The sequence below is a fragment of the Panthera uncia genome, chromosome B4 (assembly GCF_023721935.1).
Source record: "Panthera uncia isolate 11264 chromosome B4, Puncia_PCG_1.0, whole genome shotgun sequence".
Lineage (NCBI taxonomy): Eukaryota > Metazoa > Chordata > Mammalia > Carnivora > Felidae > Panthera > Panthera uncia.
This window is the reverse complement of record NC_064809.1, coordinates 10,399,168-10,415,032: the sequence shown is the minus strand read 5'-3', so window position 1 is coordinate 10,415,032 and position 15,865 is coordinate 10,399,168. Positions and strand designations below refer to the sequence as shown.

The 15,865-nt window shown below is 38.2% G+C and overlaps 1 protein-coding gene and 1 long non-coding RNA gene across 4 annotated transcripts in view; one reads left to right on the top strand and one right to left on the bottom strand.

Moving 5' to 3' along the window:
- The window catches only part of USP6NL (USP6 N-terminal like), a 183,420-nt gene that overhangs the window by 36,579 nt on the left and 130,976 nt on the right, over nt 1-15,865 (top strand). The window contains exon 3 of one of the 3 annotated variants that reach the window (XM_049626836.1): nt 13,123-13,200. The exons of 1 other annotated variant lie outside the window; for it this stretch is intronic. In XM_049626836.1, the coding sequence (XP_049482793.1) occupies nt 13,123-13,200 (78 nt within the window). Of the gene's footprint in view, nt 1-1,585; nt 7,858-13,122; nt 13,201-15,865 lie in introns of those variants that run through there. One more of the 3 variants, XM_049626837.1, reaches the window with a different exon arrangement.
- LOC125919991 (uncharacterized) lies at nt 7,838-13,539 on the bottom strand. Its single transcript, XR_007456904.1, has 3 exons — nt 12,873-13,539; nt 9,097-9,180; nt 7,838-7,928 (listed from the first exon to the last, which is right to left on the bottom strand). It is a non-coding gene; the product is annotated as an uncharacterized LOC125919991 (long non-coding RNA).

Below are 15,865 nucleotides of genomic sequence, written 5' to 3'. Positions count from 1 at the left end.
TTTGATGTGGAGAAAGGAAAATGGTGTAAATTGGAGTGTCCCAGTAGGTGTGCGGTAGAGCGCAACAGCCCATCGAGCTGCTTTGGTGTTATCTTGCTCTGTTTTCTCCCAGGCTTCCTCCCTGTGCCGTACTCTGGGAATGATTGATTGGGAAGTAATGGGGAAGAAGAGTGAGATTAGTGAGTTTGGCCGTCGATAACAAAAATACAAACAAAGAAAACAAGAATAAAGTAAGAATTTTTCTCTTGAAAAGAACTAGCACACAGGTGTGTGCAGGCAGTCCTTTGTTTTGTTTTTTTTTTAAGTGTTTATTTTTTAAAGTATTTATCTATCTATCTATCTATCTATCTATCATCCAAGTTACTCTATCTATCTATCTATCTATCTATCTATCTATCTATCTATCTATCTGTCATCCAAGTTAGTTAGCCTATAGTGCAGCAGTGATTTCAGGAGTAGATTCCTTAATGCCCCTACCCCATTTAGCCCATGCCTCCTCCTGCAACCCTGTTCTCTGTATTTAAGAATCTTTTATGCTTTGTCCCCCTCCCTATTTTTATATTATTTTTGTTTCCCTTCCCTTATGTTCATCTGTTTTGTCTCTTAAAGTCCTCCTATGAGTGAAGTCATATGATTTTTGTCTTTCTCTAAATGACTAATTTCACTTAGCATAATACCCTCCAGTTCCATCCACGTAGTTGCAAATGGCAAGATTTCATTCTTTTTGATTACCAAGTAATACTCCATTGTGTGTGTGTGTGTGTGTGTGTGTGTGTGTGTGTGTGTGTGTATACCTACATACCACATCTTTATCCATTCATCCATCTGGACATTTGGGCTCTTTCCATATTTTAGCTATTGTTGATAGTACTGCTATAAACATTGGGGTGCATGAGCCCCTTTGAAACAGCATCCCTGTATCCCTTGGATAGACATCTAGTAGTGCAATTGCTGGGTTGTAGGGTAGTTCTATTTTTAATTTTTTGAGGAACCTCCATACTGTTTTCCAGAGTGGCTGCCCAGTTTGCATTCCCTCCAGCAGTGCAAAAGAGATCCTCTTTCTCCACATCCTCATGCAGGCAGTCCATTGTAAGGGCACCTGTTCCATTTGTGGTCTACCAAACCACATTGGATCTCCCACATATAGACAATTACTGTTTTTGTTTTAAGCACTCTCTTCAGTTAAACTCTGTACTTTTTGGATTTATTTTTGTATTATTTCTTTAAAAAAAATTTTTTTTTTCTTAATGTTTTTATTTATTTTTGAGACAGAGAGAGAGAGACAGAGCATGAGCAGGGAAGGGGCAGAGAGAGAGGGAGACACAGAATCGGAAGCAGGCTCCAGGCTCTGAGCCATCAGCACAGAGCCCGATATGGGGCTCGAACTCACAGACTGTGAGATCATAACCTGAGCCGAAGTCGGACGCTCAACCGACTGAGCCACCCACGCGCCCTATTTTTGTATTATTTCAGATAAAGTCTAAAGAGTAGGATATAGATGAAGTATATATTAAATACAGATTTTCTTTATTTTAAAAGCCTGTCTTCTATTTATTTTTTTAGAGAGAGTGGGAGAGCACGAATGGGTGAGGGGGGCAGATGGGGAGATAGACTCTTAAACAGGTTCCACACTCAGGGGCCTCAATCCCATGACCCCAGGATCATGACCTGAGCCAAAATCAAGAGTCAGATGCTCAACCAGCTGAACCACCCAGTCTTTCCTAAAAGACTCTTTTAGAACACTTTTAGATTTACAGAAAAGTTGAGTGGAAAGTCCTGGGAGTTCCCTTAAGCCCCCTTAGAATACTCCCACCTTCCTGGTTTCCTGTTATTAACATCTTGCATTTTTGTGGTTCACTTACTGCAGTTGATGAGCCAATATCAATGCATTATTGTTAACTAAAGTTTACATTAAGGATCACTCTTTGTGTTGTACATATTATGGGTTTTGACAAATGTATAATGACATGTATCTACTGTTACAGTAGCGTATAGAGTAGTTTCACTGCCTTAGAAGTTCCCTGTGCGACTGCCTATTCATCCTTCCCCCTCTCTTCTCAAATCAAAGGATTTGAGGCAGCAAAGGATCACTCTGCTGTCTCCATAGGTTTGCCTTTTCCAGAATGGCATATGATTAGAATCTTATACTATGTAGCCTTTTCAGATTGGCTTCCTTTACTTAACATTTAAGGTGCCTCCTTTTTTTTTTTTTTTTTTTTTTTTGGTGGCTTGATAGCTCATTTCCTTTTATTGCTGAACAATATTCTGTAACCTGGATCGGAGCAATTTGTCTATCCATTCATGCACTGAAAAACAAAGGATTGCTTCCAGGCTTTGGCAATTGCAAATAAAACTGTAAACGTTCATGTACAGGTTTTTGTAAGTTTTTAACTCATTTGGGTGAATAACAAGGAATAATACAATTGCAGCATAAAATGGTAAGGGCTTGTTTAGTTTTGTAACAAACCACCAGATTGTTTTTTCCAAGGTGGCTGTACCATTTTGCATTCCCACCTTGTGTTCCCACTGGCAGTTAATGAGAGTTCCTGTTGCTCCGTCCATACATCCTTGCCAGCATTTGGTGTTGTCAGCGTTCTGCCTTTTAGCCATTCTAATAGGTGTGTAGGGGTGTCTTGTTATCTTAACTTGAAATTGCCTGAGGACATATGATGTTGAACCTCTTTTCACGTGCTAATGTACCATCTGTGTATCCTTTCTGGTGAGGTGATATGGAATATTTAAAAACCAAAATATAATTCTTTTCTTTTCTTTTTTTTATATATGAGTGAGAGTGCACATGCCTGTGCACACACATGCACATTGGAAAGGGGCAGAGGGAGGGAGGCAGAGAATCCTAAGAAGCCTCCATGCTCAGTACGGAGCCTGATGCGGGGCTCAATCCCATGACCCTGGGATCATGACCTAATCCAAATCAAGAGTCAGATGCTCAACCTACTGAGCCACCCAGGCGCCCCAATTCCTTTCTTTAAATAGTTAAATGTATCTCAGAAAAGTATAGCAAAAAGGAGATAATAAAAATTAATATGTAGCGTCACTTTTCAGAGGAAAAATTGCTGGTAACATTTTGATGTTTTTTTCTTTGTGCATATACGTCTTTCTCCGTGTGTGTGTGTATGCATGTGATAAACACACTGAAATAGTGGAATCATGATTTTTGTACGTTTCATGTGTACTTGTACACATTAACTTTTCCTAGGTCATTCTTCTATAGCAGTGGTCCTTGAATGTTAGGATTGTTTGAGGGAACCTTTAAAATTTGTGATGCTTATGCTACACCCCTGTACAGTGAAGTCCAAATTCCTGTAGATGGACTCAGAGACCAGATTTTTAAAATTTTTTTAAACTTTTATTTATTTTTTTAAATCTTTTTAACGTTTTGTTGATTTATTGATTGATTGATTGATTGATTGATTTAAGAGGCAGAGTGTGAGCAGGGGAGAGGCAGAGAGAGAGAGGGAGGCACAGGATCCAAAGTAGGCTCACGGCTCTGAGCTGTCAGCACAGAGCCTGAGGCAGGGCTCGAACCCATGAATGCAAGATCATGACCTAAGCCGAAGTTGGACACTCAACTGACTGAGCCACCCAGGCACCCCTTTAAAACTTTTAATTTCAATGTATAGTGAAGATTGAGAACCACTGGTGTCAATATGTAAGAAAAAATATAATTCCTCAAAGATAACACAAAATATGTGATACCCCAAACAGCGACACAAAGATGTGTGGCGTGTGTGTGTGTGTGTGTGTGTGTGTGTGTGAGAGAGAGAGAGAGAGAGAGAGAGAGAGAGAGAGAGAGAGGGAGGTAATGATAGATGGATAGAGAGATATAAAGGAAATCAAGGGAATGGTTAACTACTGGATTCAGGATGTTTGTTAGTTTGGGATGAAGCAGGGGGATGGGTTGGTGGTTGCGGGGGACTGTAGTTAAATGTAGATTATTGTTAAGGCCCTAGTTTTTGTTTGAGTGGTGCTTTGTGGTGTTTATTATTAAAAAGAAATATTGAGTGAATAAATAAAAGTGGGCCATGGCATGGACCAATGACAAGAACTGAGGTCTGTGATGAAAGCAGTTCTTTGTGCCAGGGGCCCAATGAGGACAAGTATTAAAGAAAACGATTACATCCCTCTTATAAGTGTATCTAGTGAGGTTTGAATAACGGTGGTTTGATACCCAAAGTCATCCATTTAAAAAATGAACAGGCCATTCCTGAGTAGCCAGAGATTGTATCTACTTGTTTTCCTGAAATCATACATCCGCTCTGCTTTCCTCACAGAGGCTTATCCTGTGCCATTTGTCAAAATAACAGATATATGATAAATTTTGATGAATAATTATTCACTTTAAATGAGTCTTTTATTAGAAATTCCTATCTTAATAAGTGGAATGGGCTGATGTTACTTCGCCCTGATTAAAGGAGTTGTTGGGTTGTATTCCTCTGCCATCTGTCCTGTTTTCACCCCTTGAGCACTGTGCTGTAGCAAGATGGATCAGGGCGGACCTTGTTTTTATTTTTTGTTTTCTGTTTTGCAACGTGGGGTAGAGGTGATTGAGTAAAGGGACGCGGAAATGGAGAACCCCTGCTGCAGGCATCTTCTCAGGCAGGTCAGCTTTAGTGACAAGTACATATGGAAGTTAAGGGTCTGGAAATTAATTCTTTTAAGGCTGCCCGTGCCAGAGTAACCCCACAGGTATGTGTACTTTCACAATGTGCGTTCCAGGATTCAGAATGATCTTTGGGGAGAGGAAGCAAATGTGAGAATGCGTATAAATGTGTGTATGTATGTGTACACATACACAGACAACTGGCACACAGCATATTCACAAATGTGGAATTCTTTTTTACATTGTTAGTCTGGTCCTTTAAAATCCTTTGCTTTATGTGATTGAAACATACATAAGTACCAATACGTATATATCCTTTATAAACAAATAAATACACATGTATTGGGCTATGTAGTCAGAATTTTTTTTAAGTTTATTTATTTTGAGAGAGAGCTAGCGAGCGAGCAGGGGAGAGGCAGAGCCAGAGGGCAAGAGAGAACTCCAGGCAGGCTCCATGCTGAGTGTGGAGCCCAACGGCGGTGGGGAGTGGGGGGCTTGATCTCAGGAACTGTGAGATGATGTCCTGAGCCCGAATCAAGAGTCAGACGCTTAACCAACTGAACCATGCGGGCACCCCTGTGTAGTCAGAATTTAAGTTTATTTTGAAATAATTTCGGACTCAGGAAAGTGTTGCAAGAATAACACAGACAATTCTCATATTCTTCTACCTGGATTTCCCAAATGCTAGCATTGTACCACATTTAGTTTCTCATTCTGTATTCATATTTTTTTCCCCCTGGACCAGTAAAGGGTACAGTGAAGTATTTACCCCTAAATATTTCAGGGTATATTACTAAAATCCAGGATGTTCTATTATGTAACTGCAGTATAGTGGTCATAGTTAGGAAATTAACACTAATAACCTATAGATGGTGTTGTTCCCAAATATCATGTATTTCCCCTCATCTCTTTCTGGCCCAGTGTGTAACCTGACATCATGCGTTACATTCTAGTTAACCTGACTCTGGACTCTCCTCTGATCTGTAATATAATAGTTCCTCTGTCTTTCATGATCTTCACATTTTACAGTACAGCTCCCTTATATATACTATATTGGAGTATGTGGTCTGATAGGTTTACTGATGCCATATGTGATAAAAATGCGAAGAGAATGAGAGAAACAAGAAAAAGCTGTTGGTTGCTTTGCAGAAGTTAAGGACTGACGGTAGTAAGTCAAACTGATTGCTCCGATTTTCATTTTCAAAACCAATACTGTTATCAGTGAGATGGGGGACGATGCAGATTGAATTTTATGGAAACATGAATATAGAAAGTCTTCTCTTCACTGATCAGATATGGAAGATAGAGCTGACTGAAGATAATGCCCTGTAGATCCCCTTCCTTGTATGGAAAGAGAAAAATACTGGGAGAGAGCAAAGCTAACAGCAAGTACCTTTCAAAAACATAATTTTTTTTCCAGAAGAGTGGAAATGGTTTCTCAGGAGCTGGAAATGCAAAGAATTGGAAATAAACTCAGTATATACCTAATACCTATTTTGTGCTCCGAACTGCCCTAGGAAATGGGGCCAGGGATTGAAAGAACTGGGTGGGGGAACTTGATTTGAGGAGTTCGATTTAGATATTGATGTGTCTCTATCAAGTCTTCAGAGGGAATTGTTAAAGGGCACGGTTTTGATGGGAGGTTGAAAACTTGGTCTTTGACTCATCTGAACTTTTTAATTTAGTTTGCAAGTATAGATATTCTCTTTAAAGAGAACAGGTAGTTAGGATAATTGTCATGTTTTGTCCTCCATTTGCAAGTAGTTTCTCGCTGTCATGGATTTGTAACACTAATGTCTTAAATTACCACCCATATGGAGAATACATTATGGGTGGATATATATGCACATGTTATAGCACCTCTTCTCTGAAGAGCTGAAAACTTCACCCTGAATTTTAAAACTATACATTTTTACAGAAAAGGCGTGATGTCAGAGAAACCAGAAGCCTTTGAGTTTTGGATCCTGTGTTTTACTTCCAGCCCTGGTTGATCGTGCACCTTAGTTGTCCAATTGAAAAATGGGAAAGTGACAAATAAGCCTTTAAGTGTGAGGACAAGGGAACTGCCTTTGATTGGCCCTGAGATCCATTATTTAATGATACATTAAGGATATCAAAAGTAACAAATGGGAAAGAAGAAAAACTGAGGGGACAGTTGGGAGGTACAGTAAGGAGAACACATTGCTGGTGGAGAATCATTCAGTAAATACAACGTTTAACCACATTAGCACCAAATGTCAGTTTTCTCTTTTCATTAACTCTGTAGCCCTTTGAAAAGGGGATGTGTATGGTAAATAGAATATGTAACAAAGGTATTCAATATTAATTGGGCGTTGTTGCAGCTTAGGTGTTGAAAACTGTGAGGCAAAAATGGTGGTTATACCTGATTTGCACAGTCTCTGGCTCATGCCTCTTAGTGGTGAGGCCAACGAATTTCAACCCTTCAGGGATTTCTAGCGGGAAGTGTGAATTTAGACTTCTTTTCATGTACTAGGATGTCAGAGGTGTCTGCATGAGGAGGCGGGCAAGGAATTTACAGGATCATTTTTGGAGGTTCCTATCTGTTATACAGACCTGGGAGCTTGGAGTTTGCAAGAGTATTATTTTTATCCTCATTTTATCTTCTGTGTTTCAAATATGAGATTTTTGAGAAATTGGGAAAAAAAAGTATTAAGGCTTTGCAGCGCAGGGTATTTTGGTTGACTGCTTCTGAGTGTTTTTAAAAACTTGCACATAGCATCTGTGATCCGCTATATGAGAATTTATAGCATAGCACTTTATTTTTCCTGTCATGACTTTTGTGAGAAAATGTTTTCACTGTGCTTAGTGATTTGCAGAAGATTGCCCACATTGAGTTTTGTTTTGTTTTGTTTTGTTTATAACTGGTTAATGCTTTGTAAAGTGATACATTTGGACTTTGAGGATGGTGGTTTTCACAAGTGCTGAAGTCACTTTGTATCAAGAAGATACAGCCTATCCTTTCGTTGTTTCTTATTAACTGCTTCAGAGCCTTCCTGGATAGCTAAGCAAAGCATGTATCTCTCTGTAGTTGAACGGTGTTCGTGCCGAGCTTCCCGAAAGCAGAAACAGCAGTGAGCTCTCGGTGATGAAACCTGTTGGATTTCTGGAGGAAGCAGCGTAGTCTCTGGCTTGTTAACTAGCAATGATTCAGGTCTTGCAGATTGTAAAGGATCTGGTGACACCATCGAGGCAAAAAGCAGCCAAAGTCAAGGAAGGTAGGAACATCGTCAGAATGAACAATCGGAGCACGTAGAGGTTTTTTACAAATATCGACCTAAAAGAACAGCTATAAAAAAGGAGTTTTGAGTTATCACATATGCTTTTGCTCTTCTGATAGATTATGGTAACTGAGAAGGATCAGGTAATGGCATAATTGTTAACATGTCTTATTGTTACTGTTTTTAAATGACAAATTAGAAGCATATCATCTTAGGAAAAGGTATGAAGAGTAAGGAGAGGTTATGACATAGCTATTGCAACAGTTTTTTTCACACTGGAAAGATCCTCTTGTGTCATGTATTTTGGAGATAGCAGAATAATTTATATAATCCTCTTTTAGTTTTAAAATACAAATGTTCATGGCAGAAATCAGAAAGGAACAAGCTAGGATTCTGCCTGTACCAGGGCAGAATAACTAGATGGTTCCTATTTGTATGGCCAGCTGATCAATTAATAGTTACAAATGTGAATTCAGCAACTGAATGGTAGTTTTCTGTCCTTTTTCAGTGATTAATTACTTGTTTCTATTTGTGATTATATACTTAATTAATGCTGTTTATATTTAAAATAGTCCTTTATAGTCTGTGTCAATTTCAGATATGTTGAAATACATTTTCAGAATTTTTCTAAATTGCATTCCTGACTTGCAGATCTTAAAATGAACTAATGCAGATACACCTTTGAAGAAATATTCGTGTTTTTTGCTTTTTTAAACATTTGAAACCATAAATCTCCAAAATGACATTAAGGAATTGATTAAAAACATGTAAGTTTATAAACTTAGTTTATAATGCTGGCAATGTCATTAATTTAATCTGTGGTTTAAAATCAGTCAGGTGATAAAATTTGTATATCAGCTTTTCACATGTAAGATATCATACAGCATTTATTTTTGTATGATTTGAATAGCATAAATATATTTCAGATGATATAAAATATAGATTATTATGGATTTTTAAAAAACTTGTTCTGATCTCTATTTAAGTAAAGCTTATAAGATTCCTTAAATCCTGTGCAAAATTATCTAGAGTGGTGATATGAAATAGTATTGTGACACATAGTATATTCAGCCACATATAAAATAGTACAGCTGAAAGAAACCTTAGATTATCTTGTCTGTTCTCATTTTATGGAATAACATGGTATTTAAATGGGCAAAAATGCATGTCAAAAAGCAGAGAAACTATTGTTACTTACCTTTGAAAATGTGATAGTATTTAGGACACTTTACTCACCTCCTTTTTGCTACTTTATTTCCTCTTCTTTTTCTTCTGTAATAAGAAGGACTGAATTCCTATCTCTGGATGGCAGGATTCTAACTAAGAAAAAAATAAAAAGCTTACTGCTTTTACTATTTCAGGAGAATATAAATTAGTTAATTTAATCTCAATCTGTTTGAAAATGTCAGATTCATACAGTTTAACCTTTACAGATGGGATTTTTTTATTGGAATGTTTCTGCTAGTTTATATGTTTTCAGTCACAATCATAATTACTTGGAATATACCCAGGGAAAAGAGTAGTAATATTTTTCTTGTTTTTTAAAATGCATACATGTCCACAGCCTAATCATATTTGACAGGAAATGCCATATGAATATAGAAAATATAGTACTAAGAGATTCTGTATACTAAAGTAGTAGAACAGCTTTTCTTCTTTGATTCTTATGATTTTCAGGCAGAATTTTCTATGACCAGGAAAAACAGAGGCATGTTGTAGGCACATTGTTTTTCATAGACACTTCTTTTTTTCATACCTAATCTAATAGTGTTTTTAATCATGTAGCTAATATGTTTATTATTAGTTTTATCCTTTCTTAAAATATTATTACATTTTACCAATTTATAATATTGATAAACTGAGAAAAAGCTCTATAGATAAATATAAAACAATGACCTATAAAAAGAATTTTAAAACTCAGTTCTTTAAATATAACATGAATTTGGATGAATGTAGAGAGAGCCACATTCCAAAGTATTATATTCACATTAATTTTAGTAAATTGTATGGAAGAATTGATTTGTGAGGGGAAGTATCAAAGTTGGAGATGAAACCATTATGATAAGTGTTTTGAGAAATTGTCATAACTTAGTTTTCCTGGGTATGAAGCAGTAAGCAAACTTAATGTATCTTGTTATAGGTAGGACTCAAGGGTATGGTGAAGGATTATTTTGAGGAAGGAGGGAAATTGTGCAATATTCATAAATATTTTCTTTAAAATTTTCAAAATATCTGCCAAATCACTGCTTTGTCATTTAGTTGAAGTATTAATCAAGTATCCCAACCTACGTAGCACTTGGTGAAATTACTAAGAGTTCATGTTAATGCTTTGCGCGGAACTTAGAATTTTGCAGCGGTTAGCATTGTTAGAAAGGGAGAGAACTAGTGTTATTTGAAGTACGATTTTAGTGGATCTGTATTTTATATTTTAATAATGCAGTGGGGAGCTGATAGAAATGATTGACATTTGTAAGATGGTCAAAATGAATAGGCATAGATGTTTTGTAATACACCCTCGGGCAAAATAAAGGAAGATTAAGCAAAGGATAATTGGTCTTTGGAAAAGTATCCTTGTCTTCTGGGAAAGAGGGTCAGATACACATGTATATGTTCATTTGTCCATTCATCATTCTCCCATTTATTTATACATAAAGCCCTTGTCAAGTGCCCACTATATGCCAGTCACTGTGTTAGTCACTGAGGATACAAAGATAAGATCCTTGCCAGTGTCTGGGATATAGTAGGCAATCAGCTATTTGTTGAATGAATGAATGAGTGAATGAATGAATGAATGAATGAAAGAAAAGAAAGAAAATATACATTTGTCAAGGTAAACTAGTCTAAGAGTTAGAGCAATGTGATCTTGTAGACCAAGGAAAGGGATGGAATGAGTGATTTTATGCTAAATGGAAACACAAACTGTCACAGTTTTCCTCTCGAATATCCTGGTAAGCCTCCGTCTCTAGGGCCAAATTGATGGAGGAGGTTGGGGAGGCTCCACACTGTCGAGCAGACTGGAAGTAAAACTGTACAATCTGTTCACATGTACAGAAGGCACACGTGTAATCACTGTGGCTGTGTGTCACTGAGCAGCCTGGCTTTCTTCTTTAAAAGCTTCATGTTTATTTGGATAGCAATATTTAAAAAATAGTACATGTTTCCCTATCTTGTTAAACAGAAGTCTGATAAATATAAATATGATTCAGGTTCTTTATTCAAAATATTTTTTGTAGGTTGCAAAACCTGATGACCATGTTTATTAAAATTATTCTTAAAGTAAGAGTAGATTTAGAGTGAGACCTTGAAAATCCCTCCTGTTAATAAAGCCTATGAGCTTTGGTATCTGTCCTAACCTTTTTATTCCCACTTTTAAGCCTTAACCTCTCTCCCCGAGATCATTAAAGTAGCTTCCTCATTTATTTTATTTGATAAACACTCACTGAACATTTGTGACTTCTTAGATGCAGAGTTTCTCAGGGAACACATATGCAGGTGGTAAGAGACAAAAGCTAATAATTACAATAGTATGATAGGTGTTGTAGTAGACAAGGTGTCATGGGAACCCCATGGGGAACTGGCCCCAGTGTGGTAATTAGGAGAGCAAAGGAATTAGACTCTTTGGCGAAGTGACAGATGCTTTCACTTGAGCTAGGTGTCAGAGGATGTATAAAAACCTAGCTGGCTGGGGGTGTGGGGGGAGAGTGTGTAAAAGCATCCTAAGCCAAATAAACAGTGGACGGGAGCCAGGTAGCCAAACATGAAGAGACCTACATACCGTGAGAAGAAGTTTAGAAACCTTTAGATGATAGTGGGAGAAGGTGAGAAGACTAGTCATGTGACATTCTGTCATTTAACTGTATTCCATCCTTCCGTTGCTCTCTGAGATCACTTTGTGAAACAGTCTGTCATGCAACCTCGATTGGGATTTAACCTGTGTTTCTAGTGGTATTACTAGATCTCTCTGTGTGCTGTCTGTGGAGGCTCAGCAGAGTGCTTACTGTGTCTCAGACGTGCTGCCCCATCAGGATGGCAGGTCCTTCCTCTCATCAGGTCAGTCTCCAGGGAGCAGTGCCAGCCCTCCAGGGAGCATTCCCTAACTTTCTCCCCTCAGCCTTCGAGGGCAGAATTAGGCATTCCTTTGTATGTCCTCAGCAGTTTACTTTTGCCTGTTACTGTGCCTTTAATATTCTGTATATTATGGTTATATTTGTTAAATTGGTCAATAAATGTTAACTGAAATAGTTGGCTCTTGAATAATGTGGGGGTTAAGGGTGCCAATCCCCACACAGTTTAAAATCCATGTATAACTTGACTCCCCCAAACTTTACTAACAACCTACTGTTGAGTGGAAGCCTTACTGATAATATAAACTGTCGATTGAGACATATTTTGTGTGTCGTGTGTATTATATTCTGTGTTCTTACACTAAAGCTAGAGAAAAGAAAATGTTGTTAAGAAAATCATAAGGGAGAGAAAATACATTTACAGGATAGCACTGTATCGACACTGTAAGTGTATGTCATCAGTTTACAAGATGAATAGTCTGTCAGTACCATTATCAGTATTGTCTTACATGATACAAAACATTGTAGCTGTCAAATTTCTTACTAACACTAGACATCAAAAATGAAAAGATAATGTGAAAAAGAAATTCATACCAGGTCTCATGATTCAGGCATTGATAATGAGAAAGCAGCAATAAGATTGCCTTACGGTAGCCTAGTGTAATCAATTCGATGGCTTCACGGGAGCCTAACCTGTATACTAATGAATAAATCATATAAAATTTTTATGCTATACAGTGTCACAGTCATTTTCATGATAGCATATAGGAAACACTGTTACACTTTTTTTGTTTGTTTGTTTTGTTTTAGAAAAGACACTTACTTTTGATGATAGGCTGATACAAAGCTCCTCCAAGCATAATGTACGGTGGTGTAATTCTTTGAAAGCGAAGTTATAAACAGTAAGAAAACTAACACATTATTGATTTTATATTAAATGCCACTCACCTTATGCTTATCTGAGGATAGGCTATCTGCTTCCATGTAGGTCTTGCACAGGACGTTCTCCATGACAAATACTTAAGTGACACTGATGACGCAAAAGCATCTGCTACAGTTCCTGCCTACAGTTGTTAGATGTTTGCACAAAGACACACATGTACGCAGCCAACATGTATTAACTGTGTGGCATGATGATTGTTTACTGTTTATTAAGTGGAAGTGGGATCCTCATCCTTGTTGTCTTCACGTTGCCTAGGCTGCAGAGGAGGAGGAAGCGGGGGTGGTGGCGCCTTCTCAGGGGCAGCGGACGTGGAGGAGGAGGAAGGAGAGGCAGGTGAGGCGGGCACAGTAGGTGAAACTCTATGGAAATACATCATGGTTTCTGTCTGACTCTTTTGCTTTCTCATTTTTCCAAAAACATTCCCATACTTTACCAATCCTTCTTCCACCATTTGCTTTAGTTTCAGTGCCTGTACCGTAGAAGGGTCCATGTTGTTAAAGAAGTCAGAAGCAGTTTTGAATGATGGGACCCCTTCCGCCAGATTATCTGATTTCAATTTGTTTTCTGGCTCTGCTGCTTCTGTGTCTTCCTCATCGTCCGACACTGGTTCGGAAGCGTTCATTTCCATCAGGTCATCTGTTAACCCCTCTCGTGTGGTATCTTTTTTCCTTTGTTTTTTAATGACCAGCCTTCGTTAACCCCCCCCCCCCCCCCCCCCCCCCCCCGATCTTTTCTTTGCCATATCCACAATCTCTTTCCTGGTTTCCTTGGTTGGCTGTGTTGTAAATCCTATGAAGTCAGGCATAACATCTGGACACACTTTTCCCCAGCAGGAGTTTATCGTTTTGGCCTTGATGGCTTTCATGACTTTTTCCGTAACAACATGGCATCTTTAGTAGTGTAATATTTTCAGACTTTCAGAGTGTTCTCACTGGCAGAGTTCTCTTCTGTAACGTTAACAATCCTTTCTGTAGAGTGCCAAGTAATGAGCCTTAAAGGTCCTTATGTCCCCAATCCGAAGGCTGAATTAGAGACGTTGTATTTTGGGGCATGTGGGCCACTTTGACGCCTTCAATGTTGAACTCATGGGGCTCTGTGGCCAGGGACACTGTCCAATATCAAAACAACTTTGAAAAGTAGTCTCATACTGGCAAGATACTTCTTGACTTCAGGGACAAAACATTGATGGAGCCGATCCAAGAAAAGGGTCCTGGTTGTCCAGGCCTTCTTGTTGTACAACCAAAAGGCTGACAGCTGGTGTTTATCTTTTCCCTTCAAAGCCCAGGCTTTCTAGATAAGGACAGTCTGGTCATAAACCTGACTGCATTTGCACAAAACGGTAAAGTTAGCCTGTCCCTTCTTGCCTTAAATCCTCCTGCTTATTTCTCTTCCTTACTAATGTCCTTTGTGGCATTCTTTTTTTTTTTTTTTTCTTTTTCCTCCAGAATAGGGCACTTCATCTGCATTAAAAACCTGGTCAGGCAGATACCTTGTTTTAGTGATTTTCTTAATGGCATCTGGGAACTCGTCTGCTGCCTCTTGGCTGGCAGAGGCTGCTTCTCCTGTTATCTTGATGTTTTTTAAGCCAAACCTCTTTCTAGAATTATCAAACCATCCTGTGCTGACATTAAATTCTCTGGCTTTAGATCCTTCATCCTCTTTTTGCTTTTAGTTGTCACATCATGACTTCGCTTTTTCTCCAATCATACTAGATTCTGTAGGTATTTCTTTCTTACAGCAATCCTGTACCCACATAAGTACAGCATTTTCAACATGAGATAAAAGGTATTTCATGAAAAGTGTAAGGTTTTCACATCTGCTGGCATGGCTGTGGCGATGGCTTCACAGATTGCCTTTCCCCTTCTGGTTAATTTTATACAGTTGTGATTTAATCTCTACCTTTGTTGACATTTGACTGTGAGTGGTGGCATGCATGGTCTGTAAGTGTGTACATAAGTTTTGATACATTTTAACTTTTTATAATAGATTTGTATATATTTTATGGTAACAGGTGATAAAATAGACTAATGTCTACATATATTTTACACATTCATGACAGACCTTTTACTTAATTTTTTTGATATTTCTAGGCTATGCGATTTGCCTGTGAGTTTTTCCAGATTGTCTCAAATCTCCAAAAAGTTTTCCACTGTGTTTACTGAAAAACATCTGTGTAGGACCTGTACAACTCAAACCCATGTCGTTCAAGGGTCAACGGTACCCTTGGCTCTGAACAATTTTGCTTCCATTCTTTTAGCTGTGCTTTGGAAGAGTTAAGATTGTCAGAAACTGATCTTTAGTTAAATGAAATATTGTAGCTAATAACATAACAGTGGACAGAGAAAGGTGGGATTCCTTTTGAGATATTTTGTAGTGTCTGATAGATCATGGTTTGCAGCTGAAAGATCATGGTTTTCAGCTTATATTTAAAGTGGATGTATTTTGCTGCACACATTGACTAAGTTTGAGAAACTGAAGTTACAGCAGGTAGTATTCTTGATTTAGTTTCTTTGAAGTTTTTTTTTTATGATTTACAAAAAGTTTCAAGCTTTTTTTTTTTTTTTTTTTAATGTTTCTATTTACTTTTGAGACAGAGAGAGACAGAGCATGAGCAGGGGAGGGGCAGAGAGAGAGAGAGGGAGACGCAGAATCTGAAGCAGGCTCCAGGCTCTGAGCTATCAGCACAGAGCCTGACGCGGGGCTCGTCCTCATGGAGTGTGAGATCATAACCTGAGCTGAAGTCGGATGCTCAGCCAACTGAGCCACCCAGGCGCCCCAAAAAGTTTCAAGCTTTTGACCAAAAAAGAACTAACGAGAAGTTGAGAAATGACTACTTGTGGCATACACCGTTCATTGCCCACCCAGTATCCTATCTCCTTCAAATCTTTACTAATAACAGGATTTTGATTTTGTTTGGAGTGATACTGTTTGTTAAAAAACAAACCAATTAAACGATATTTTTCTGCGATGGAAGTAAAACTCAGCTAGAGATTTCTGG